The 24,557-nt window shown below is 45.3% G+C and overlaps 1 protein-coding gene across 1 annotated transcript in view; it reads right to left on the bottom strand.

Annotated features, from left to right (window-relative positions):
- Nucleotides 1-24,557, bottom strand: part of cpamd8 (C3 and PZP like alpha-2-macroglobulin domain containing 8) — an 84,358-nt gene that overhangs the window by 28,796 nt on the left and 31,005 nt on the right. The window contains exons 21-33 of the mRNA XM_083767994.1: nucleotides 23,586-23,739; nucleotides 22,387-22,517; nucleotides 21,945-21,996; nucleotides 20,507-20,630; nucleotides 18,809-18,983; nucleotides 16,729-16,797; nucleotides 16,478-16,634; nucleotides 16,084-16,260; nucleotides 13,042-13,123; nucleotides 4,142-4,298; nucleotides 3,446-3,520; nucleotides 1,052-1,217; nucleotides 450-536 (exon numbers count right to left, since the gene is read on the bottom strand). Of these exons, the coding sequence (XP_083624120.1) occupies nucleotides 450-536; nucleotides 1,052-1,217; nucleotides 3,446-3,520; nucleotides 4,142-4,298; nucleotides 13,042-13,123; nucleotides 16,084-16,260; nucleotides 16,478-16,634; nucleotides 16,729-16,797; nucleotides 18,809-18,983; nucleotides 20,507-20,630; nucleotides 21,945-21,996; nucleotides 22,387-22,517; nucleotides 23,586-23,739 (1,606 nt within the window). The remainder of the gene's footprint in view (nucleotides 1-449; nucleotides 537-1,051; nucleotides 1,218-3,445; nucleotides 3,521-4,141; nucleotides 4,299-13,041; nucleotides 13,124-16,083; nucleotides 16,261-16,477; nucleotides 16,635-16,728; nucleotides 16,798-18,808; nucleotides 18,984-20,506; nucleotides 20,631-21,944; nucleotides 21,997-22,386; nucleotides 22,518-23,585; nucleotides 23,740-24,557) is intronic.

The following is a 24,557-nucleotide window of genomic DNA, read 5'->3' as shown; positions in this document are numbered from 1 at the left end:
TGTGACAAATCGTACAACTTTGACATTGTTCAATTTTCCTAACGAAAAAGTACAAAATGTATTGGCATGAAAATATAAATGACTCATTATGTAGAATAGTGTATTCAAATTTGTACTTGGAGGAAGGAATAGTTCACTCAAAGGAGACTCTTTGAGTCTCCTATCGGAAACACAGCCGCTCATCAAATGATCTGCTTCGGAATGCGACGAAAACAAAATAAATCTCCATGAATTCAAGGCTTCATGAATTTTGTAGTTTTTTGCGCCTAAGCACAAATGTGGAATGTTTTACTTGGTTACTTTCCATCACTGCTGGTGACCAGATGGATGTGATTGTCCTCATCATGAGTGGCATTATGTGTGTGTGTGTGTGTGTGTGTGTGTGTGTGTGTGTGTGTGTGTGTGTGTGTGTGTGTGTGTGTGTGTGTGTGTGTATATACGTAGTATACCTGACTGGGAGAGACCATCACTGAAGCCCATAAATGTATCCTCATCCGTCACAGTGCTGCCCGTCAAACTCCAGTGGGTGAAGCCATCTATTGAGAGAAAAGGAAAGATATAGAGAGATTGAATAGACATGAGATCATAACATTTTAGCACGCCAGTTATTTATAAAAGAATGTCAAAATTTGTCTAAAATTACCTAAGCTTTCAATTAAAATAAGAAGGAAGGAAGGAAGTTAGATGAATCTTTTTCAGTGTTTTTCTATCTACCTTATCCACATTAGTCTCACCTAGCCAGACAATTGGAGACCTCTGCCTACCAAGTAGTTGCTAAAACAAATCTACACCCAGCTGCTTTGGAAAGCAACAATGTGCCCTAAAGATGTTTCTTTGTATCCCAGTCCAATTGTTTCTGGAGTCCAGTCTTTTCGGCCTTTATTGATACAGTATAGGCCTACAGAGGAAATGGGGAGAGAGCGACGGGGAGTGACACGCAGCAAAGGTCGTCGGGATTCGGACTTGAACCCACAATGTGCTGTCAGGCTGCAATGGAGCCTATAGGTGCCCGGAAGTTTGACCTCTGGAGGTACGTACAGTAGTACCTTACCTTGTGTGATTGCCATGTGGTTGAGGCGTCTCAGCGCCAGCGGGGCGTACGGGCTCCGCAGCAGGGCCAGGGCATAGGCGGACAGCGCCGTGGTGTACGGGTCATCAGCAGAGTAGGTGTTGCTCTCCAGGAAGTCTTTGGCTTTGGCTACTGCCACCTTCTCTTCCTGGAGGAGAGCGAGTGCATGCAGATGAACATGGGTGGAAATATCTGGGAAAGACACCCCTATATACATTCATTCACTTGCTGCACACGTTCAGCTGCGGAAATGTAGACACTGTTGTTGATAAGTCGAGAAGTGGAAGCCTGCCTGAAGCCCTTAAGCCCAATATTTCCCCTGTCTAAGCGTGGATTCTCTCTAATCTGAGCATTAGATGTTTGGTCTCTTGCCTCTCTCCATCTAGAGAGATACAGTATATGAAACTGAAGGATTGCATCGTCAATGTTAGATACGGTATGCCACCTCTGACAGCCATGCTACACACATTGACACATGGCTCTGCAATCTCAATGTTGGTTATCCACACGCACTCATGCACGCGTGCCCGCACGCACGTCGCACACACACACAGAGCACTTTCTCAACGCCTGGTCTCCCACTCAGATGTGCTTATCAAATAAACACTGGGCTGTGCCATTAAAAAAGGTAGACGTGGTAGACTTCCAGATGTGACCTTCATCCCTCCTCCCTCAGATGATAGGCTTCAACAGCCACTCGCTGTAATTGCCACAGTCATCTTTTAATTAGGTGAAAAGGAGGTGGCGGTGTGTGTGTGTGTGTGTGTGTGTGTGTGTGTGTGTGTGTGTGTGTGTGTGTGTGTGTGTGTGTGTGTAGGGGGAGGTTCCACTTTGATGTCAAGGATCGTTTTTTCAGGTTTTTTTATCAGCTGTAAGACGACACATTGTCAGACGAGCCCTTTGGGGGTAGACAGTAGGAGGAAGTTTGGTACAAACATACAGGGGCCATGAAGGCAGAGTCAACAACACTACACTGTGAAATCTGTGTTCATTTAACCATTTAAAGCGGTGGTTCCCAAACCTTTTAGCTTGAGACCCAGAAGACAAATTAGATGTCTCCCGGGAGCCGAGACCCAAACTTGAGAGAAAATGGCAGATCTACTATTTTAACTGCTTCTTAAAAGTTGTATTTATTTATTTATGGAATTCCTGTGAATATGTATTAGTTAATATTAATAGTCGTTTTGAAAAAAGTTTGAATTAGATTTTATTTCCTCGCAACCCATAACAATGTGTCCGCAAACCACAAATGGGTCCCCGACCCAGTGTTCGGGAAACAGATTTAAAGGTTTGATTTATACAATCTCAGAGTTACAAGTGGATAAATGACCATTGAGGATTGTAAGGTGCATGCACCCATGTATTCTGCTCCCTTGTCATTGCCAACCCCTGTGTCACGTGTCTCCTGTGAGGTCACGTGTCTCCTGTGAGGTCAAGGCTGCTTCTTGTCACCTGACAGTGAGCAGGACGTAACGCATGCAGAGGAACATGCTATTCTCCACACGACTCAACAGGCCGCCCAGATTCCAGTGCCCGGGAGCATGCCGGATCCCGAAGCCTCCCCACCTCGGCTCAAATCTCCTTCGTCATCGATAGCCCGTCGTGAGCCATCATCATCGTGGTCACCATGACTAATTTAGTTTCTTTCGTCAATAAATCTGTTAAATGTCCTCATTTGGTGGTGTGGTCCTTTATGGTGAATTGACAGTAAAAGTGACAGTAAATAGGGAGGAATATGGGGAGTGACACACAGCAAACAGAGCAACAGAGAGCAGCAGAGAGCAAAGAACGAGCAGAATACAAGGTGGAATGTAACCGAGGTGTAGCTTTCACAGGGCATCATTTTCTGTGCTTGTCGTCCTCATAAATCTTTGGATGTCAACGAAAGAGTTATTAAATATTAGATTAGCAGTGCTGGGGTATAACAAATATAAGCGGGCTCGCTGCCAGCCCATCCATCTTTGCAACTATCACGACAGGAACGCAGCGATCCTGTTCACACATGACCCAATGCAGCCCATCTGAATTACAGTGGGCTGGACTGGTAGTCTCTGGCATGCGCGCCCGCATACCTGCCTACCTACGTGCGTGCATGCGTGCGTATGTCAATTCTGAAGCGCAAACCGAGAGCTGGTCGCAGCTTTATCGCGACCAGTTACATTTGTTACATTTGCGTAAAGGACTGTTAGAAAGCTACTGTAGCAATTGCATTGCTCCTTATAACTGAAAGTTATGTGATCCAGATTGTGAATATTACCGGGATTACGGGTCCACCTCTCCCCCCGGGGCAATCAGGTTATATTGGTGTGTAGTGTAGAAGTCTGTAGTGATGGAGAGAGACGGGTGTTTCCCGGTTTGGGTGGACTGCTTGCTTACCTCTGTGGTTATCCCCGTCTCCAACAGGGCTGCTACTACATAGGCTGTCAGAGAAATCTTGCCATGGATCCCTCCCTGTAGCAAAAGGAGTAAGCATTGGCTTATGAAGCACCAAGGTATGACGTAATTTACCATAGACTTCTTTTTTTTATCGCGGCAAATAAGAACTTTGTTCCAAAAATAAACAAATGATCCTGGTGGTTTGACTCATATGGATATGAAGCCTCAACTGAGGCCAGAAACAGACTGTATCAAATATGAGTGATTATCGGAAACTATACAGAGCCACCTCCCTGACAATATCGCCGGGACAGTTTGTTTGTTTTTGGACCACAATGCTTATATGAGACGATTCTAAGATGACCCAATGTTATTCTCCAATAGAAAAACGTCTGCGACCCAGGGGATGAACGAGTGACGTCAGGACTTCGGTACTCATACACAATCTACATGTGGAGTTGTTTCCAGGACTCCGCCCTATGTCATCATCTTAATCCACACTTCCTGAAGTATACTGTGCATAGACAGTCAACGAAAGTCTCAACTGGTCTATCTGGTCTGTCTATTTCATGGAAAGAGCGAGTCTTTTTTCCCTTAAAAAGGCCATTGGGCTCAGGGAATATTTATACTTTTACTTAAGTAAAAATATTTGAGTACTTTTTGCACCACTGGTACACACTACACACACATCCTAACCTGCAGGTCTTTGTTGAGGATGCGCCCCATGGCAGGGAAGGAGCCCTCGTCACGCTGGTGTCTGATGAGCCACGATTTGGCTGCCCGCAGTTCTTCAGGGTCGATGTAGATGAAGCCACGAGACTGGGCAAAGGACTTCAGCACAAACGCTGTTAACCTGGAGAGAGGAGGCAAAGAGGGGAGGGAAGGAGAGGAGATGAGGAGTGAAATGAACGAAGGGGGAAGGGAAAGAGGAGAGGAGAAGAGAGGAGAGTAGAGAGTGATGGAGGAACAGAAGGGGAAGGAGGAACGTGGAGAACAGACAGGGGAGCAGGGAGAGGTGAGATATCAAAGTTCGCTCATACGTGTGCTGACAAATCCTTGTAAAATACTTACAGCCATCAAGCCTCACAAATGAGTTCACAACCTGTCATGTTGGCAGTGATGTGAAAGATTTCCCAACCGGTCGCATTCCTTCAACGTGTCAGAAGTCTGTGTGTGTGTTGCCTTTGTTGAATGACAAGGAGTGTGAGATGGATTCATAGTAGCGACAAAGTATGGAGGGATGTTCGATAAGGGAGAGCAATATGACAGGTCTGGTGGAGCAATATGACGGGTCTGGTGGAGCAATATGACAGGTCTGGTGGAATGGCCAAATGTAGCAATGGAAATGTGGAGTGGAGAGGAGAAGTGTTGAGTGGGAGTTAGACGCACACTGTGTGTGGAGCAGAGAGGAAGGGTTCGTCAAAGGATGCAAGCCCCTGTGGTCTACGCGCTACACAAAGTGGAGTTTCACAAAGCCAAATCAAGCCGGTCTCTCTGTGACGCGGCCTGGGGGTGGGGCGGGGGTCTCAGCAGCAGGGGCGTGATCGGTCCCTCGAAAGCATTTCCGGAGCAACTCGCACAACAAACGCTCGTCGTCAAAGAGGTGGATGCCGTGACTCTGCCTAAGCTCAGGAGTTTTCACTCACTTTTCGCTCACTGAGTTTTTGGTGTTTTTCGGGTTATCCGGTGGTTCACACTGGAGAAATAATAGCGGCAAAAGGGCTAAAATAGAAGGGCAGCCCTGGGGGGGGGGGGGGGGGGGGGGCTATAGGTTGAGCTAATAAGCCCACGCTCATCAATAAACACAGGCCTCGAGGGGGGCTGTAGCCTTTGGCCAGAGGGCTCCACAATGACAGCAAGACATTCCATTACACTCGACCTCTTGCAAACCGTAGCCAGAGGATGAGGCAAGCTGCCTACCATAAAAAACAAAGAAAAACAAGTCAAAGATGAATAAATATACAATAAAGAGGGGTTGCGCCCCGGTTTTCTTGAGCGTGGCTCATAAGCGGCTCGTAACAGGCCAAGGGAGAGCACACAGTAAAATCATCCATGTTATTCAACTCAAAAGAGGTGTGCAAATGCAACCAAACGGACCCGTCACGGGTCCATTTCGTTACATTTGCACATTTCTCCGACTTACAAATGGATATATTAATACCGAGGATTTTAATGTGTATATAGAGGGAAATGAGAGAAAGAGAAAAAAGTAGCCCTCTACTCTCATAAAGTGAGGTATTAAATCTTCCTTCGCTGGGGCCTGGATATTACTCCTCCCCGGAGACGGCACTCGGGGACGGGGTCCCGAGCTTGCAGGAATTTTTATAATGTTAAGTAATATTGTGTCACTGGCTTTAACTGCCGTGCCCTTGGGAGAGGTCCTGGGAAGTGTAAAGATGATTTAGTGGGGTGAGGAGACAGGCTTCCATCCACCAGTCTCCCTCACCTCAACTCACCGCACCGAGGGGTACTTCCCTCTCCCCTGTCGCCCCGCGTGTATCCCACTCCAACTCCACACGCCAAGAGGTACAGCAAGAGAGACAAGAAGAACTCAAGGGCCACATCAGATGAATGACGGTTGAACAGGCTCCAGCCCAGCTTGATTTGAGGGTTTTCCCCCCACTGTTCCAGATTTGTTCGACGTGCTGCTGTTTTGCAGAGCGCCCAGAGTTCATTTTAGCATAACTAATGCTAAAAGTGGACCGGGTCGCCTCGGGGCGACTGGATCTCAAAATGGAAGAGAGGTTGTGGTACTGCTGTTCTACTTAGCAAAATCCTTCAGTGTTAAGAAGTCATTGAACTGCAGATTTTAAACCTGAATCCCATTCTTTTGATGTGAGATAAATAAACACAGTGGGAGGAAATATACCCTTATGTCTTCTGTGTAATGCAAATGACCAAATGTTTTGACATCCCTGTTTCGTGTCCATTTTGTGGAGAAATGCATGTTATTCTTTTCCCACACACTGACTATATGATCTCTTCACAACAAAACTATGCGATTTTGCTTTAAACATTTGCAAAGTTTCTGTTCATTTTAACTCTCAAGAGTATAAACAGTTACCTGTATAAGTGTAATGTTGTAACCAGGTTGTGAATTGAACACGTGGAAAATGATACTATAACTGTGGCTGAGGAGTTCATTTATAAGCCACAATTACAGGTTGTCAAATCGTTTTGTTCAATCAGCTAGATTTGGCAGATAAAAACAGCATGGTTAAGTGTGGACATGGTCCATTACTGTGGCCTGTTAATAAAACAATGTTTTTGTTAAAACATTGCGACCAAATTATACAAATGTATCCATATTGTTTGCATGCATTGCTGATCCAGACAGAAGAAAAAGGAGGAGGGAAGAAGGCTAAAGTGCAAGATTCCTGCTGGGGTTCAAACTCGGGCTAGAAGGGGCAAGTGTGAACAACCTAACCGCTATAACACAGTCTAATCATCTGTGTTAATTGAACTCTGACAGTGTAAAATGGACCATAATAGGTCCATTTTGGTTCACAACCCTTCACACTTCAAAAGTAAAATGGTTAGTGAATGTGTGTGAAAGGTATTTTTGCCTTTTTTCTTTTTTTCTTTTTTTTAAACTTTTTTTAAATTCTTTTCTGTTTTTGAGAGTAAGCAGGTTCTCTCGGGCATCACAGTACAATATAATTGTTACATTTCAATTGTTAACATTCAGAATGCAACGAGTCATCCAGTCCAAATAGATTAAGGTCCTATGCTAAGATGGTTCTCAAACCGATCATTCGCTTTGGCAAATTATTCTGTTGATTCATTACCATTAATATTTTCATGAATATAATCAGACCTTCATATATTTTTTACATTTTATGCTTTATGTCAGATAGGTCATATCAGTGTAGAGCAGAAGTGCTAAAATGTCGGTATCAAAAAATGTACTTCAAAGTATACCAAAAGTAGACAGTACTCATTATGCAGAATGTCTCATTTCAAGTTTTCAAATGTATACAAATCTTTTGAAAAGCTCACATCTACAAGCTCACAATGCGTCGCATCGTGAGCGGCTATTTTCAAATGGCTGAATAGTGTGTAATGTATAGGGCTGAAATGGGTAATGTATGCTTTTATAACAATAATCAAAACATAACTAGTAACTAAAGTTTCCAAATAAATGTAGTGGAATAAAAAGTACAATACGGTAATTGGATTTGAGATATAGAATTGAAGTAAAAGTATTGGAAATTGGATATACTCCATAGAAATACCTCAAAATGGTACCTCAAAAAGTATAGTACTTTTAAAAGCAAATGCAGTTGGTTACTTTCCACCACTGGTGTAGAGAGAGATAAAGCTATAACGTCTCCTCTATGGATGTATAACTATCTCTGACAGAAAATGCAATCTTCTTTTTTTAAAGATTTGTGTTTTGGGCTGTTTATGCCTTTGATAGGGAACAGTAGTCAGACAGAAAAGGGGGAGAGAGATGGGGAGTGAAGGCCGTCGGCTCAGGAGTCGAGCCCGTGGCATGCCGTCTGGCTGGCTTGGCAGTCTAGGTGCCCAGACGGTTGAGCAAACCGTCCGGACCATGCACAATCTTTTTATAGTCTCACACGATAGTATTACTCAAAATGTTAATGTAACACAGCTCTGTAATAAAGCTCCTTTGAATTGAATTGAATTGAATTGAGATAGGAGAGAGGAACAGAGAGGGAGACATGCAGGACAAGACGGAGTTGGATTTAAACCCAGGTCCTCCGCACTCACTATCAGTGTATGTGCACTAACTGGCTGAGCCACCACCAGGCACCCCTAGAGATCTGTGAGTTAATGTTTAGGAGTATATCAGAGCACCTTCTACAAATAATCACCTTGCTAATGATATCACAGGCCCCTTGTCCAAGGTCTAAGAAAAACACTGAATTCCTGCTAGAATCCGACCGCGTGCCAGCTTGGCAGAGGACTGGGGGAATGGATAGTTTTATACAGCGGCACGTATCAGCTCTCTCCATCTCTGGTATTCAAACTGCCCCCCTCCTCCCACCCCCTATCCCTACTAACACTGTCAGATCAATCTCTGGCAGAGAGAAATGCCATGCCAGCCTCAACATGTCCAGCCAACAAGACTAGGAGAAGAAAATGCAGAGTTCAGTCCCACTTGCCGAAAAGAGAGAAGAAAAAAAAAAGCTAGTGTTCGGTTTTGTCTAGAAAACCTCCGATTTTTCTGCCGTTGCTCAGGGTGCTAAGGTAACACGAGACATAAAGCTTGAACAACTGAAGACTTACTTTATGGGAGTTTTGTGCTCGTCTAACTAGCCTGGTCAAGCGAGTGTAGCCCCTAGTCAGGCTGCACTAATACCCATCCCAGGCCAGTGAATTAGGAAGCATGCTGTACAAATTGGAGGTTGGGGCGGATAGATGAGATAGTTGAAAGAAGTGTGTGTGTGTGTGTGTGTGTGTGTGTGTGTGTGTGTGTGTGTGTGTGTGTGTGTGTGTGTGTGTGTGCACGCACGCACGCACACATGTGTTTATGTGTTCCGCAGTGTACAGCAGCATATGGCTCTCATTGTATCCAGACGGAATCAAAGAGCTTTAATAATAGCGGCAGGTATGCATGCATGCCATGTCAGAACAAGGGCTCCGAGGCCCGGTGAAGATCAGTCCAAGTGCTGATGACAAACCTCTTCCTACAAACGCATCCTGTTCACAGCTCAGGGGCCGGTGGTAGAGAGCAAATGTAGCTTGCGTGCGTGTACATGTGCTTAAAAGGGAGCAGTTTGTTGTTGAGGACACAGACCATGCTACAATCTTGTTTTTACCAGACTGACTGGGGGATGTTTATGTACGCTGCAGGGAATTAACGTCAACAAATTCTCAGACTCCGTCACTGGTTTTATCAGCACGAGCATAGACGACATAGTTCCAAAAAAGACAGTTCGGATCTATCCAAATCACAAACCAGCGGAGTATATGTGCACAACTGCACGAACAGGACACCGGTTTCAGATCCGGAAACATGGCAAAGCGGCCCAGGCGGTGGCGTAACCGTCTGGGCACCCGACTGGTAATCCAGGCACAGTGTGCCGCGGGTTCGACTCCCGAGCCCGACACGGCCTTTACTGCATGTCATTCCCCATCTCTCTCCCGTTTCCTGTCAGCCTACTGTCTGTCCCTTCAAAAACCAATAAAAGGCGTAAGCCGCAAAACAATATCTTAAAAAAAAAAAAACATGGCAAAGCGCAGCGCAATGCGAGCGGCCCTAAACGCCGTCAACAGGAAGGCAAAAAAGGCCTACTCAAAAAAGATGGAAGACCAATTCAACCGTGGCAACATCACGAGCACGTGGCAGGCGGTACGTACACATCATAACAGACGGTAAAACAACAAACAGAAGTGAAATAAACCCGCCTGACTCTCTCCCCAATGAGCTGAACACCTACTACGGTCGGTTCGAGACCATCTCCACACGCAGCAGCCGAGCAGGGCTCATCATCTCAAGGGACGACGTATGCAAAACATTCACACGGGTCAACATCCAGAAGGCAGCAGGACCCGAAGAGATACCAGACTGGGTCCTCAAAGCAAACAGATCAACAACAAGCAGCATAAAGACAAATATGTAAGTATGCTGTTTGTGGACTATAGCTCAGCATTCAACACCATTGTCCCAGCAAAACTTGGCACAAAGCTCAGAGACCTAGAGTAACAGTTACACCCAAGCATGTGTGAATTGATACAAGACTTCCTGTCACCCCAGGGATGCGTGCTGATCCCTCTCCTTTACTCACTGTACACGTATGACTGTAGAGCCACACATGGTGCCAACACCATCGTAAAGTACGCAGACAACACAGCAGTGATAGGCCGAATCGTTGACGACTACAGCGACGAGATGAACACACTGGTACTCTGGTGTCGGGAGAACAACCACTCCCTCCAAGGAGCTCATCGTAGACTTCATTCAGGAGGCAGAGGAGAGATCCTCATTGATGGTGCTGCAGTGGAAAGGGTCAGCGAGTTCAAGTTCCTCAGAGTACACATCCAAGAGGATCTCAAATGGGACTCACACACCACACACGGGGACTGTACGACAAGCGTGCGTAGCCAAAGCCCAGCGCATCATCAAGGACAAGCACTACCCAATTCACAAACTGTCCAACCCCTCACAACGCCCCAGCGGCAGGGCAAGGGGGCCTACCGCAGTATCAAGAGCAGCACCACCACCAGACTAAGGAACAGTTTCCACCCGACAGCCGTCAGATTGCTGGAGCATGGCATGAGTCTGCCAACAGGATACTGAGAAAGGCATGATTCTTGCTCAGCGGCCTGATGATACTCCTTGCTCAGCGGCCTGATGACAGGCAATGCCGTTAGGCTGGCCTTAGACCTTCTTTTTGCTCTTCCTGAACCTGATTATACCAGGGACTATAGTTAACTTGGACTTTATCTCTTCTTGACCCACCCGCGGACTACAGTATACGCAGTACGCACCTTGACAAATGTTGCACCTTATGTGTTTGCGTGCGTGTGTGCGTGTGTGTATATATACTGCATATATAATCTCAGGTACTATGCGTAAGTTTCTTGTGGAAAAAGAAACCCCTTGGTTGTACGGCTGTACAGCCTGAAAATAAGCTAAGAAAGACCCAACAAGTGTGCCGTTTGTGAAACAAGCTTCTAAAAATCTGAAACCTGCACTTTATTGTGGTAGATAGCGCTCAAACTTTCTTCTTTCCTTCTTTTTTCTTGGAAAAATAACACAATGGGAACTATGCACAAAAACTAATTTCACACACGTTTTTATGCGACAATAAAGATGATTTAGATTCTGCAGTGTTGCCCTTAACCACTTTCAATCCAGCAACCCGATTTTGGGCATATAATAAATTGTCAAAAATTGTCAGATTAACAACAGCCATTGTACAATTAAGTATATGGTTACATATAACTAGGAAGGAAGTGCGTATTATTAAGGAGCTTAAGTGCAAGTCCCAGAACAGAGTAACCCCATTGGTCCATCCTCATCTGTGTATCCCTAATTGAGTTGCTGACGGGAACAGCAGCGGTGCGGTGTTAGAGGAATCCAGCACTACTGTGGACCAAAACATTACTGCCTGTTAAGCTCAATCTTTTCATTAGACAATTTCCGCTCAGATACATTTTTACAAGCTGGGATACATCAACACTGCATTAAGAGTACTTTTAAGCTGGCAATAAATGTGCTGCTCCCGCAGTGAACTCTGGAACCCGAAAACAAAAGCCGCGAGCTGGATGGAATTATAAAGTGTTTGTCCCGGGTTTACAGAAGGTTCAGACATCTGTGTTGTTGTGTTGAGTTGTGCCCACAAACTCCAAACCTGTTGCCTCAGGCTTACAGGGAAAACCCAACCTCACATCCTCATATCCTCTCATAACCATCTGTGTGTTAGAGCTCTAGACTAACGTTCCCAGTTACTCCCGGACAGGCAGTCTATTTAGATGAGATACATCCCACTTCTGCTTTCTGGGAAATTTCTGGGAAATAGGTAACGGGAGTTGTTTCGCTAAGGAAGTGGCTCCAGACTCTTAAAACGCAGTCTACCCTGGTAGCAGTAAGTCCCGGTTCATGGGGCCAAAGCAGCATGGGGTCCATTCAGCACCGTGACTATGAACCCCCTTTAACTGCAAATAAATCGGCGGAGCCTAGCCTACCTCGGGGATCCAATTATGCCGTTTCTTTATGATTCTCTGCGGTTTATGTAACCTGCTGTTTCACAGTATCAGCTCTATTAAATATCATAATACCCACCTCGGCTAATAAATCAACCAGAGGTATGCATGCTGCGATCGAGCCTGAATGTGCGAGGCATGGAACACTGGGGCCCCTCATTGAGAGTCTCATTTCACTTTTCTAAACATTATGAGATAGTTATGGCTGCCTGCCGGCCCCAGGGATAGTAAACATAAAATAAACACTCAGAGGAAAAACTACCTGATTTTAAACTCAGCAACAGGAATGTATTAATTTGAGCACAACGCACAGTGATGCTGATAAAAATGTTATTGTATTGGCAAGCAATGCTTCCAAACTGAAGACTCCACTCCACCGATCACAGTGATAATGTACTCTGCTGATAAGTATTTGCCCTCGTAAGTACTGCACATTGATCAGGTACAGTGCCACACAGGCAGAGAAAACATCAGGACATGTAGAGCTTGTACATCTAACTTATTTCTGAACATTTTAGAAAAATCTTGAAAGAACTACTGCAGGTTTAGAAGGCATTTGTAGAATCTGCCTCAGATCTTGACCCATTGAGACCCGGAACGCATCAGTGTCACCTTAGCTTTTAACCACTTTAACCATTATTTTAAACGTAACTGTTGAAAAATAGCAAGCTTGTAGATCTGCTATTGAAAATGTGTGCAAATCTTTTAATATATATTCTTTCACAGTTAACGGTTTTAACTCAAATATTTGCTTCTGGGGGTTCCCTGGAACGATATATTTTGAGATGGGGGTCAGCGGCCAAATATATATAATTGTGGGGCTCCACATGAAAAGGTTTGAGAACCACTGACATAGAAAAATGTTTTTCAGAAAACTGTTTTTCTGGTCTTAATGGAGACATATACTTTACCACACTTACCACATACTGCCCGAGGAATCCCTCTCTCCAAAGGCACTGTAGGATCCGTCCTGCCTTTTGTAGGTCAGCTGTCTCTGATATCCTGAGAGAAAGGTTGGGAAAGAGACCAGGGATGCTGAGCAAGTATGGCAGAAAAGTAAGGTCAGGCTTCAAAACGTTTCTCCACTTCTAAATGAATCTAAATGAGTCAGAAGAACCTCTTTTGACATTTTAACTGAGTAAATTATTAGCTTTTGGTTGGTAACTAGATTCACATTTTATTATTGTTAAGACCAGTGAAGAAATCCTAACAGAATGAGTGAATACAATGAGATCCTGCTACATATATAAATGTATTCATCCATTAGTGGAAACCTCTAGCTGCTATGACACCAGGCATCAGAGTTAAAGAAACAGCAACAGTTCTGCCTGTAACCCTAAATACCTGTTAGGACAACCTCTGAACCTCACCAGGTTTTAACCACAAAGACAACATATCTCACCTCCAACTACAGCTGTCCTTGTGTCACAAACAACTCTCCAAGCCCGGGATCGAACCGGGAACCTTGTGGTTGTAGATTGTAGATTGCTTTAACCTTTCTTTTATGGTTTGTGAAGGCTCAGATTGCCCACTTCCTTTACTAAATTATAAGTGTGAAGCCAGACCTTGCATCAAAGAACACCCAACAGACTTTAATGTTATAGCTACCTACACTTTTTATGTCAATTGTCTCCCTCTCCCGACGGAGTTCAAACAGTCCCGGAGTGGAGCTTTAAAGCCACTTTAAACAGGGAAAGGCTAATGAAGATTTCCAGTGAGTGTAGCTGCATGGTTGTTCAAGAAGACATGCTTGACCTGGGCATGGGAAAACACAGGCGAAGGGGTGGGACCCAGGCTGGGTAAGTCAGAGCACAGAGAGGAGACTGGGTTGGGCGGGGATCCCAGTAGCAGTGTCCAGGGATGTGTTCCAAAAAAACAGTCAAACCCAGCCAAGCCACAGGGTCCTCTGTCAAGACATCTACAATTCTACAAACAAAGTCCAAAATCCAAGATAAACTTGAATCCATCATTTTCCAGTAAAGGTGTATCACTTGCCAGCAATTAGGGAATGTTCTCACTTCCCGAAATGAAAGTAAGTATTATTATTATTATTATTACCACATCTTGGATTCCTGATGCGGATGGTAGTTTTGAAATTTTGAAAGTCCTGACACATAACGAGTCTCCTCGTTACTTCTGCTATGCTGTAAGTTTCTCACTGATATTTGGAACAGGAAGTGCTGTATGTTAACAGTGAGTGTAAGCAAGACCATTCGCTGAAGGTGCAGTGACACAATATAATGATCAGCTTGGATCAGTGGAACGGACACAGCACACTTCAAGTTCCTACAATGAAAACTCATTTTTCAAGGCTTTAGAGACAAAATAGCATGATGTTTTCTTTACAGAACCTTTTACACATTAATGTTACATTATGATTACAATGTTAGTGTTTTTCCAATTGTTTGGGGGTCCACTTGCAATATTCTCACGGCCTACCAGTGAGGCCCCCGACCCACAGGTTGAGAATCACTGATCTAGCTGACCTGTAGACCAAAAGCTCAATTCCTGGGCGTTGCAACCACTTTAAAGCCAGTGTCACATTCCCACTACAGAAAGTGTTAAAATTATGTTTTGTTATGCAAAAGCGTAATCAGAGCGATCGGTGACCCAATATTTCTCCAGCGCTTGCTCCATGCACGCCCCTCTAGACCAGAAAGCACGCTGGCTAGGCCAGGCTAGGTAAGGGGGAGGCGGGCAGAACACAGCCATCAAACAAAATCAAAAAGTTTTTTTTCCCAGGTACCCCCTCATCCTCGCAACACCGATAAGCATATTTGCAACCTTACATTTAGATGCGATTGGAACTATTTGTATTAAAACCTTTCAATGAAAGTCTCAACGCATTTTCACAACATTTATTTAAGATGCTATCTTAGAATAGATGTAGACCTATTTGACAGTGCAGAAACATAATTGACTTCCTTGATGCATCAATTAAGCGCTAATGACCATCAGCTGGTCACAGTCACTGACACTCAGCCTCTGCAGCACTCTAGCTGAAAGTGACTGCATGGAGTCTGTTTAATTTCTATCCAAAGGCCCTTGAATGATGGAATATGATTAAAGATTACTGTGCTTATGGTAAGCTCACATATCACACATACCATAATTCACTGGCAAAAAAAGAAAGAAAAAAACATTTTTGGAGAAAAGAAAATCAGAATTATTTCACGGACCCCCTGGCTATTTGTCACTTTGGGAACCACTGTGCTACACCTTAGACTAGAGTATATGAATAGAGACGGCACCCAGAGGAATCCCTGAGGCAAAATGGACATAGTGGTCGAATTTGGTATTGCAGTGCTGGCCCAAACACATGAACGCGCTGGTCCGTTGACTATCATTGTGCACGTTCATGATGACACGTGAACGCTGTTTGCGTGCAATGATAGTCAACGGCAGCGCGTTCATGTGTTTGGGCCCAATCCATCCCAGAATGCACTCTGTTCCTACCCGGAAGGAGGAGTGAAATCGCCTCATGCGCTTTTGAGCAACTTAATGCAAGTGGATGGGAGGAGAAATCCGGTGCCGTCTCTATTCATATATACTCTAAGACAAGTGCTACACAAAGGAGACACGAGACACAGAGAAGACACGCGTCTCTTATGTGTGACTGCAGCCCAAAGATCCTCCTGATTACACACCAAAGATACCTGGTCTTCACCTTAGGACCACCCACCTGAACTTAAGCCACGCCACAGCTGTATGATAATAAGGGGCTGATAGTGTATCACTAAAGCAGTGTATTTCAATTGGGCCTTTTGACTCAAAGGCTTTCAGCTTTCAGGAAGAAACCAAAAATACACAGGGAAGGCCCGGTTGATAGACAGGGCAAGGCTATCACACCTGGGGGGGGGGGGGCTGGGGTCTATTAGAGTAATCTTATCTCCATAGACAAATACAAAACAGACAACGTACAAAACTACGGTAAGCTTATATCGTGGCAGGGCTCTAGCTACCTTGCAGCAGGTAGTCGGTGGCCTCGTTCTCCACCTCTGGGCTCAGCTGTCTGGTCTTCTGCAGGTACTTCAGGACAAAGACGTTGGGGGCAAAGTGGATCATGTTCTGCTCCCCACAGCCGAACGGCAGTCTGAGCAGCTTGTCTAGGTTGTTGAGGGTTGGCCCCATTACATCACCTGTTGTCACGAATGTAAACGCACGTCACGCACGCACGCACACAAACACGCGCACACAAACACGCGCACGCACAGGGACACAGGAACACAGTTAAAAACACATTTAAGACAAAAAGAAAAGAAAAAAAAGAAAAACACTGCAACTCTAATGTAAAGGATTGGGAGGATAGCATAACTATGACCTCTTCTGTACACTCATTCACAAACACTATTGTACCGATCATGGATGCAGTGGCCCTCTCCGATCCTGGTACCACGTTGTGAGGGACCCCTAGGGTGAATGCCTCGTTGTGGTTTTCATCAGAGTCCTCCTTCCTCCAGATCTTAAACTCCCCGACTGAACCCCAGCCAGTGGAGAAGCCTATGTGGCGAACCTGTACAACATGAAAGAGTGACAGCATTATTGATGGATGGGTCTTCAAGGGGAAATGAAGGTCATGAGTGAACATATACCACAAAGAGTCCAACCTGGCCAGGAAGGGGCCCCGCCCACTGGAGAATCAGGGACTCGTTGGATGGTTGCACACCATGGCCAACCTATAGCAAAAATGCACACATAAGGTTAGACACTTTTGAAAACAGAAATTCATTTAATGAGGGGGGAAGAAGACTTCTGTGACATAAACATAATTCAGTCATTTTATGGTGCATTGTAGTATTTACTTTCTCTACAGACACAAACATAAATGTATATGACTCTGAGGAAGATAAAACGTCATTTATTATTTATACTAGCACCTGGATAAAAAGGCTTAAACTGTCTGAGCTGCTTCAGTGTCTTCTTCTGCAACTATTGTGCCTGTTCCTGTGATGCACCGGACTAGCCGTTTCAGGCTCGAGGCGCGTTGGTAGCTTCCCTTTGATCATACATTTATGTCTCTTCATGCAAAGAAGAGGAATACCAAAACAAGGCAGATCCGGTGCAACCACAGACAAAAACGGGACATTACAGCAGCAAAAAAGGAGAGGACACTGGAGCGGCTTGGACATTTAAGCCTTTTTTATATGACCCAGCTGCTCCAGTGTCTTCATGCTTCAGGAGAAATGACCTGTGACTGTGAAAGTGTGAAACAATAAAATATAAAGAACTGGACCTGCTTAACCACTTAAAACCTCTATACGTAGTAAATGAATGCTCTATACTTGGTCTGCCCTTTTTTTCCCTCTACACCAAATCTCTTTGCCGAAAATAGCCGATCTATAACCTCATGCACAGGCAGGCTAACTAAACTAACTAACCCTAGAATAGGGATGCTAGGGTTCATGTGGTTAAAGAGCAACTGGTGCCGTTTTTGGATTGCCCCATACTGCATGGGGCACTAATAATGTCCATCTGCCAAGTGTTGGCGACGCTACTCTGATTCACTCACACACACATGCACAGTACACAGGCCCATTCAGAGCGCATTTCCTCTCGTGTATTTAGGGTTTCATTTGGTAATCACATTAAACCAAAGACCATGCACGACCCAGCCCTGTCCAGCCCCAGAAAAAAAAGAAAAAATAACGCAATCAGTCCCCTAAGAAAATAAATGAATCCTATTGGGCCGTAATATACGGTGCTCAAGAGCGGGCTTTTAATTAGTCCCTTTGGTGAATGGTGCGAGGCTAATGCTGGGGCCAGAGTGGCCGCCAGCGAGCGCCATGCGAACACCAGGCCACGGATCAGTAAGTGTCCTCGCTGACATCAGCCCCGTTAAGCGTGACCTCACAGGCAGGCACGCCAGTAAAAGTGGCGCCAGTCCTCTTAACACACAGACCCTGTGGCCTGCCCAGTCTCTCTCACTTTCCCCTCCTAAAGAGTGAATGAACATCCAGCCGCTAAGCCAAAAACCCTCCCTAATGCCGGACCTTCCCTCCGTCCATATGCTGTGCGTTCGTTTTCGACCACATGGCGCCGCACTTCCCTTATCCACCGTGACTCCAGGTGTGGATCCCGACAGTGTCGTTTGTGCACTCTCTGACCCGAGGCCCATTCTACAAATACCTTCTAAAATCTGTAGTTCTTCGTTTTCGTTATTCAAAAATGTTTGTGTGTGTGTGTGTGTGTGTGTGTGTGTGTGTGTGTGTGTGTGTGTGTGTGTGTGTGTGTGTGTGTGTGTGTGATTCTCTAAACCACCCTGTACACAGTAAAGTCAAGTGTTGATTGAACTCTAAAGGTGTAAAGATTTGACCTGTAACGGCCACAGTGCAGAGTTCAATGAACACACCATTATAATGTTCTTATTTTGATCATAACACCCACTTACTGAATGTCAAGTATCCAGAATAAGTATGGCAATTATTTATTATGACACTCTGGCACATTAGGAGTCCACTAGTAGTCTAGTACTAGTGGTTCTCAAATGTTTTATTTGCAAGGACCCCTGTAACTCTGTTCAAATGGAACAGACCTGTTATTCAGGGCTATCTATTTATGTGTTTCTCGTATTATTTATTATTGTTCTGTATGTCCGTGGCAAAAAATATGTCCACCACAAGCCAATATGACGATGACCCCCTGGTATTAAGATAACGACACCATCTCCTCATTGAGCTTGGTTTTTACCTGCACCACGCCCCCTTTCCAGCTGATCCAGAAGCTGCGGAACTCGTCCCAGGACAGGATGCCCGGCGTCGGGGTGGTCACCAGGGGCTCGCCCATCTTCCCCACGGAGATCCAGGAGCGGCTGTTCTGCCTGCCGCCCAGCACGATCTCCAGCAGCTCAGCACTGTCATGGGGACTGGCAGAGGCAGAGGCAGGGTTAATCATTCATGAAAAATAACAAAATAGAAAAGTTAGTTAACGGAAATAATAATACAAAAACATCACACCCAGTGTGAAGTGAGCGGTGCCTTGGATTACGTAGTCGTTACGTGACTGAAATAGACCAGACACAGTGTGCTGGAATAGACTACCAGACACAGTGTGCTGGAATAGACTACCAGACACACTGTGCTGGAATAGACTACCAGACACAGTGTGCTGGAATAGACTACCAGACACAGTGTGCTGAAATAGACTACCAGACACAGTGTGCTGGAATAGACTACCAGACACAGTGTGCTGGAATAGACTACCAGACACAGTGTGCTGGAATAGACTACCAGACACAGTGTGCTGAAATAGACTACCAGACACAGTGTGCTGAAATAGACTACCAGACACTGTGTGCTGGAATAGACTACCAGACACACTGTGTTGGAATAGACTACCAGACACACTGTGTTGGAATAGACTACCAGACACAGTGTGTTGGAATAGACTACCAGACACACTGTGCTGGAATAGACTACCAGACACACTGTGCTGGAACAGAGCATGTGAGCGGAGCGGCCGATAATTCCGCTCTTCGCTCTCGGCGGCTTTTGTTACGCTCGCTCCGCGCTCACGTTCATCTCCCCCCACGCCGCTCCTCGCTCGCTCAGCGCTCACCTTCATTTACATCATGCTCCAAAAAAGACCGCATGTTGCTGCAACATGCGGTCTTTTTTGGAGCATGATGTAAATTAGCCGTGCCGTGTGCATTGAGCGGAGGACAGTTCTCGCTCCGGAAGTCAATCTGACACATTTTACAAACCCGCTCCGCGCTCACGTCAAAATCCCCCAGCTCCGCTCCTCGCTCGCTCCGCGCTCCGCTCACATGCTCTGTGCTGGAATAGACTACCAGACACAGTGTGCTGGAATAGACTACCAGACACAGTGTGCTGAAATAGACTACCAGACACACTGTGCTGGAATAGACTACCAGACACACTGTGCTGGAATAGACTACCAGACACACTGTGCTGGAATAGACTACCAGACACACTGTGCTGGAATAGACTACCAGACACAGTGTGCTGGAATAGACTACCAGACACAGTGTGCTGGAATAGACTACCAGACACAGTGTGCTGGAATAGACTACCAGACACAGTGTGCTGGAATAGACTACCAGACACAGTGTGCTGGAATAAACTACCAGACACAGTGTGCTGAAATAGACTACCAGACACAGTGTGCTGAAATAGACTACCAGACACAGTGTGCTGAAATAGACACCCAAACACACTCGGTCAAATGTTGGAGTGGCTGGCGCTGCTCAAAAACAAGGCTTACAAAAACGTTAAAAATAGCAAAAATAGCAAAAAGATAAGAGCTATAACTAAAACTAATATATAATATATAATATAAAAACAGAATAAAATCAAAAATAAATGAACACACTGTACAAGCAATCAAAAGTAAACAAATAAGAAAGAAAAACAATGAAAATGTCCGAACCTTGCAGAGAGGGCGAAGTGGGCATCGTTGTGGGTCTTCACTGCCACCTGGAAGTGGCTCATCTTGCCAGGCTTCTTTACATACTGGTATTCATACTTGTTGGGAGTAGAGATGTGGATCCGCTCTGACAATGCAAAATGAAGTGGTTCTCAAACTTTTATCAGGGACCCCCGCATTGAATTGGTCGAGGACCCTCATCCGAAAGTATTTTGAGCCAGGGACCCCCTAGTCTCTCGAGACAGTGTTAAATATTCCGCTAAATATTCAGAATCCTACAACAGGTCGTTTCGAGGAAGCAATCTGATTGGTTGAAACGGCTTCTAGCCGTGGGTTAAACCAGCACCATTCACCACCTAATCAAAACAAATAATTCAGCTGCTCTGTTCTCCCAGAGCGCTAGCAAACTCGGTGGCTAGGCTAGTTAGTTTCTTGGGACATTTGTGGTCGTAGTGACTACATGTGTCATTAAAAAAAAGAAAATCAGCGATTTTCTTAGTTATGTGTAACTGTTGTAGAATTGCAATATTACACTTGAGGGTGTGATTTACAACAGTGATGCGTTCAGGAACGAGACGGAGTCGAGTTCTGCAAGCATCACTGAAGCACCGCACCCTCTCGTGTAATATTGCTTAATTCTACACAGATTCTGATATATTAACCCATTTGGCTGGGTACCCCCTGGAACCCACTAAATCGTTACTTTGGCATAACCAGGGCTAGAGTTCTAGCAATAGTGCTGGATCTGAATTGTAATATACATTGTACAACAAAAGTTCAAGGTGATAGCAGTACAATTATATTTAAGTGTGCTCAGCAATCCTAAATATGCAGGAGAAAGAAATCAAGGAAAACTATGATTTAAGTGATACGATAGATTATTACTGTAAGTGTCCAAATAACCCATTAATAATAAAAACAAGAAATGATGACATAGTCATATTTGTCAGGTGAAACAAGCATGGTGTCCGTTGTGCATCTGCCCCCCCCCCCCCCCCCATATTTGTATTATTTATTAAATGTTTATGTAACGTGTATGTTTGTGTGTCACAACCTCGTGGCCGTTGTTTGCGTTCGTTTCCGACGTTAGCGTTTTGTTGTGGCTTTCCTGCTGTCCATGTAGTTAGCTCATAACATTAGCAGCTGTTGTCGCTTCGAGCTGCGGTCTTAGAGTGGCTGCGGTGTGGCGTTGCCAGACTTCCGTGGTGCAGGGGCAGGGCTTAGGAGGCAGCCAATCATGACTATGTCGCTACTACGTGATTGGCTGCACGAGTGATGCAGACTCCCATTGACTTAGGCAGCGTTTATGACTATACCATTGGCTTAGGGGGCAGTCAATCATGACTAGGTCGCTAATAAAAACAGGCCAGTTGTATGTCAGGTTTCACCTGACAAAAAACAATGCTGAATAACAATAAGAATGAAAAGAGACTATACTGACCATTAGGACAGAAGAAGACACTATAGGTGTATTCCCTGGGTAGGCCTTCTGGCTGCAGCCATAGAGAAAGAGAGAGAGAGAGAGAGAGAGAGAGAGAGAGAGAGAGAGAGAGAGAGAGAGAGAGAGCGAGAGAGAGCGTGTGAGAAAGTGACAGACAGACAGACAGACCAAACATATAGTGACAAAGAGAGAGGATAAGAAAGAAAGAAATTGATAGATTAAAATCAACCAAAATCCATTAGTGTTGTTATGTTAATAAGTAAGATTGTTAGAAGTGAGTGTTATCTGAATGCATTCTTGCTTTGTTTTCCTTCTTGAATAACTATGTAGACTGCGTTTCCATGTCCTAAAGCACATGGTGTAATAATCCTTCAATAGAATATAACTTCAATAAAAACCTAAGTGAGCGTTCTCCATTCTGTAGCCTCCAGACTTTCCTCACCTCCACCAGCACACTCCTGCGGACATAGTCCAGACCGGTGGGGGTCCTTCTGTCGTCCACGTCGTTGCCTGTTTTGCCAGTCTGGAACCCGTCAGAACAGCAGCTTGGTTCACTGTAGGCAATGGCACGGGCTGTTGACGCAAACGAAGATAAAACGGATAAAATGGCTTTTCTTTTCATGTTTACCCAACACTACTCTTGCTGCTTTTCTGAACCACACAGGCACACAACCATCCAAGGGACATGGTTTGTTACTTCTTTTGTTGGGGCATTACTGTTTTGGCCACACAGTATGTTCCACTAGCTTGAAGCGCAAAGATGCCAATGCCAATTTAAATTATATTTATTGTGTCAAAAGAAATGTTGGGACAACAGGGACATTATGAGCATAATGCATTACAGCTATAAAGAATGGAGGTATTTCAAGACAACATTGTGACTGCTTGCAAAGCTGAAGCAATCATAACCACACAGCATGATTATGACGGGCACTGCGCTCTGTACATCTGTCAGGAACGTACACATTACACAATACAAACATGCTCTTAAGAGGACTCCACATTCCCTTGCACTTTGGAGAGCGTGGCGCTGTGCCAGTGGCGTCTCTTTGTGTGTGTGTAGTGAGAGGGAAAGACCAGGGGCCAGGGGACCGCAGGGGGCCCATTGACCGCCAGTGACCCGCAAACTCATCAACATGCCACTGAGTGTCACAGCAAGGCTCTGAATGCTCCCCCACTGCTGGCCCTGTTTTGTTCTCAAACGCACTGTGGAAGGGACTGTGTGCAACTCAGACCTTAGGGTGGGAGAGCAGATCACACACAGCTCGGCTCCTTGGCCAGAGCAGCACTCCTGAGCCAAAGGCTTGCCCTTTTCACAAAAGCATTACAGAGTGGACGGCACACCTGATGAAAGGCTTCCACTGTTTTGAAACGGGACGTGCCACTTAAGAATTCAAATAATGTTGCGTTATTCTCGTGGCCCACACTTGAGAACTTTAGTGGTAAGCCTGCCAATAATATGCTAAAAGATTGATCGAACGCTGTGATCAAATTCATTAAGTAAAATCATTGACTGAACTCAAGGGCCTACAACACCCATAGACAGTATAATCACTTTACACAACTAGTGTGATCTGAAAGTTGATCTTTCATTTTGGAACAAAACTAAAACCGGCCTCTGGAGGTTTGCCCTGCTGGTACCTGTGATGTTGGCGGCGCCCAGTTCTGTGAAGGACAGCACTATGGATGTGGGCGTGGCTTCTCCAGGAGCCACACACTTCTTCCTGGTCAGATGGTGCTTCCCAGGGTGGCCAACAAACTTGATACCCTTGGGAACAGTGACTTTAACATGGACCTAAAGGAGAGGAGAGGAGAGGAGAGGAGAGGAGAGGAGAGGAGAGGAGAGGAGAGGAGAGGAGAGGAGAGGAGAGGAGAGGAGAGGAGAGGAGAGGAGAGGAGAGGAGAGGAGAGGAGAGGAGAGGAGAGGAGAGGAGACAAGTGGGCAAGAGATGAGAGAAACTAGATCACCGCCAGCAGAAAGGATATTCTCTGACAGGATGCCGTCATAACTGCCCAGGCACTCCTCTGCCTCATATAGCGTGACCTCGTCAAAGATCTTACAAGCATTTGGGGGTAATTTCTAAATCACATTGTGAATTTTTTCCATGCCGACTGACTCATTCTTCTTGAGCTCCCTGAAGGATTAGGTTCCGCTCATCATCCCGTGTTCACAGAGCGGCTCAATACACGCAGTCGGATCTCTCTCCGCTGTTCTTTATACACGCGCCAAAAGTCGTAAATAACTTAGCGGAAAATATAGGAATCACATGTTGCCGGGGTGGACATCAAAGGGCGGGCTACGCTGGCTCGCATAATCACCTAACATGACATTTCGGTCAGCGCACGCACAGCCCATTTAACAGCCGAGGGCTCATCTGTGAACCCCATGATGTCATGGCTGTGAAGCGTAGGGCCAGAGCACAACTTAAAGGTCTTGAACTAAGCTGAGAAACACGCTTTCTCGACTTACCTCATGGTTTCCCCGTTCAAAAGTACGATGCACGAGCTGTGTTTAATGTGGACTTGTGAACCCTCACAATGCATATAAGGTATTTCTTTACCTTCGTCAGGGTGGGGTGTTCCCAGTTAAATAGGATTATTTTGGGGGGCCAC

The sequence above is a fragment of the Protomyctophum parallelum genome (genome assembly GCF_964188405.1).
Source record: "Protomyctophum parallelum genome assembly, chromosome: 6".
Lineage (NCBI taxonomy): Eukaryota > Metazoa > Chordata > Actinopteri > Myctophiformes > Myctophidae > Protomyctophum > Protomyctophum parallelum.
The sequence above is the reverse complement of the archived record's forward strand: the minus strand, read 5'-3'. Positions and strand labels throughout refer to the sequence as shown.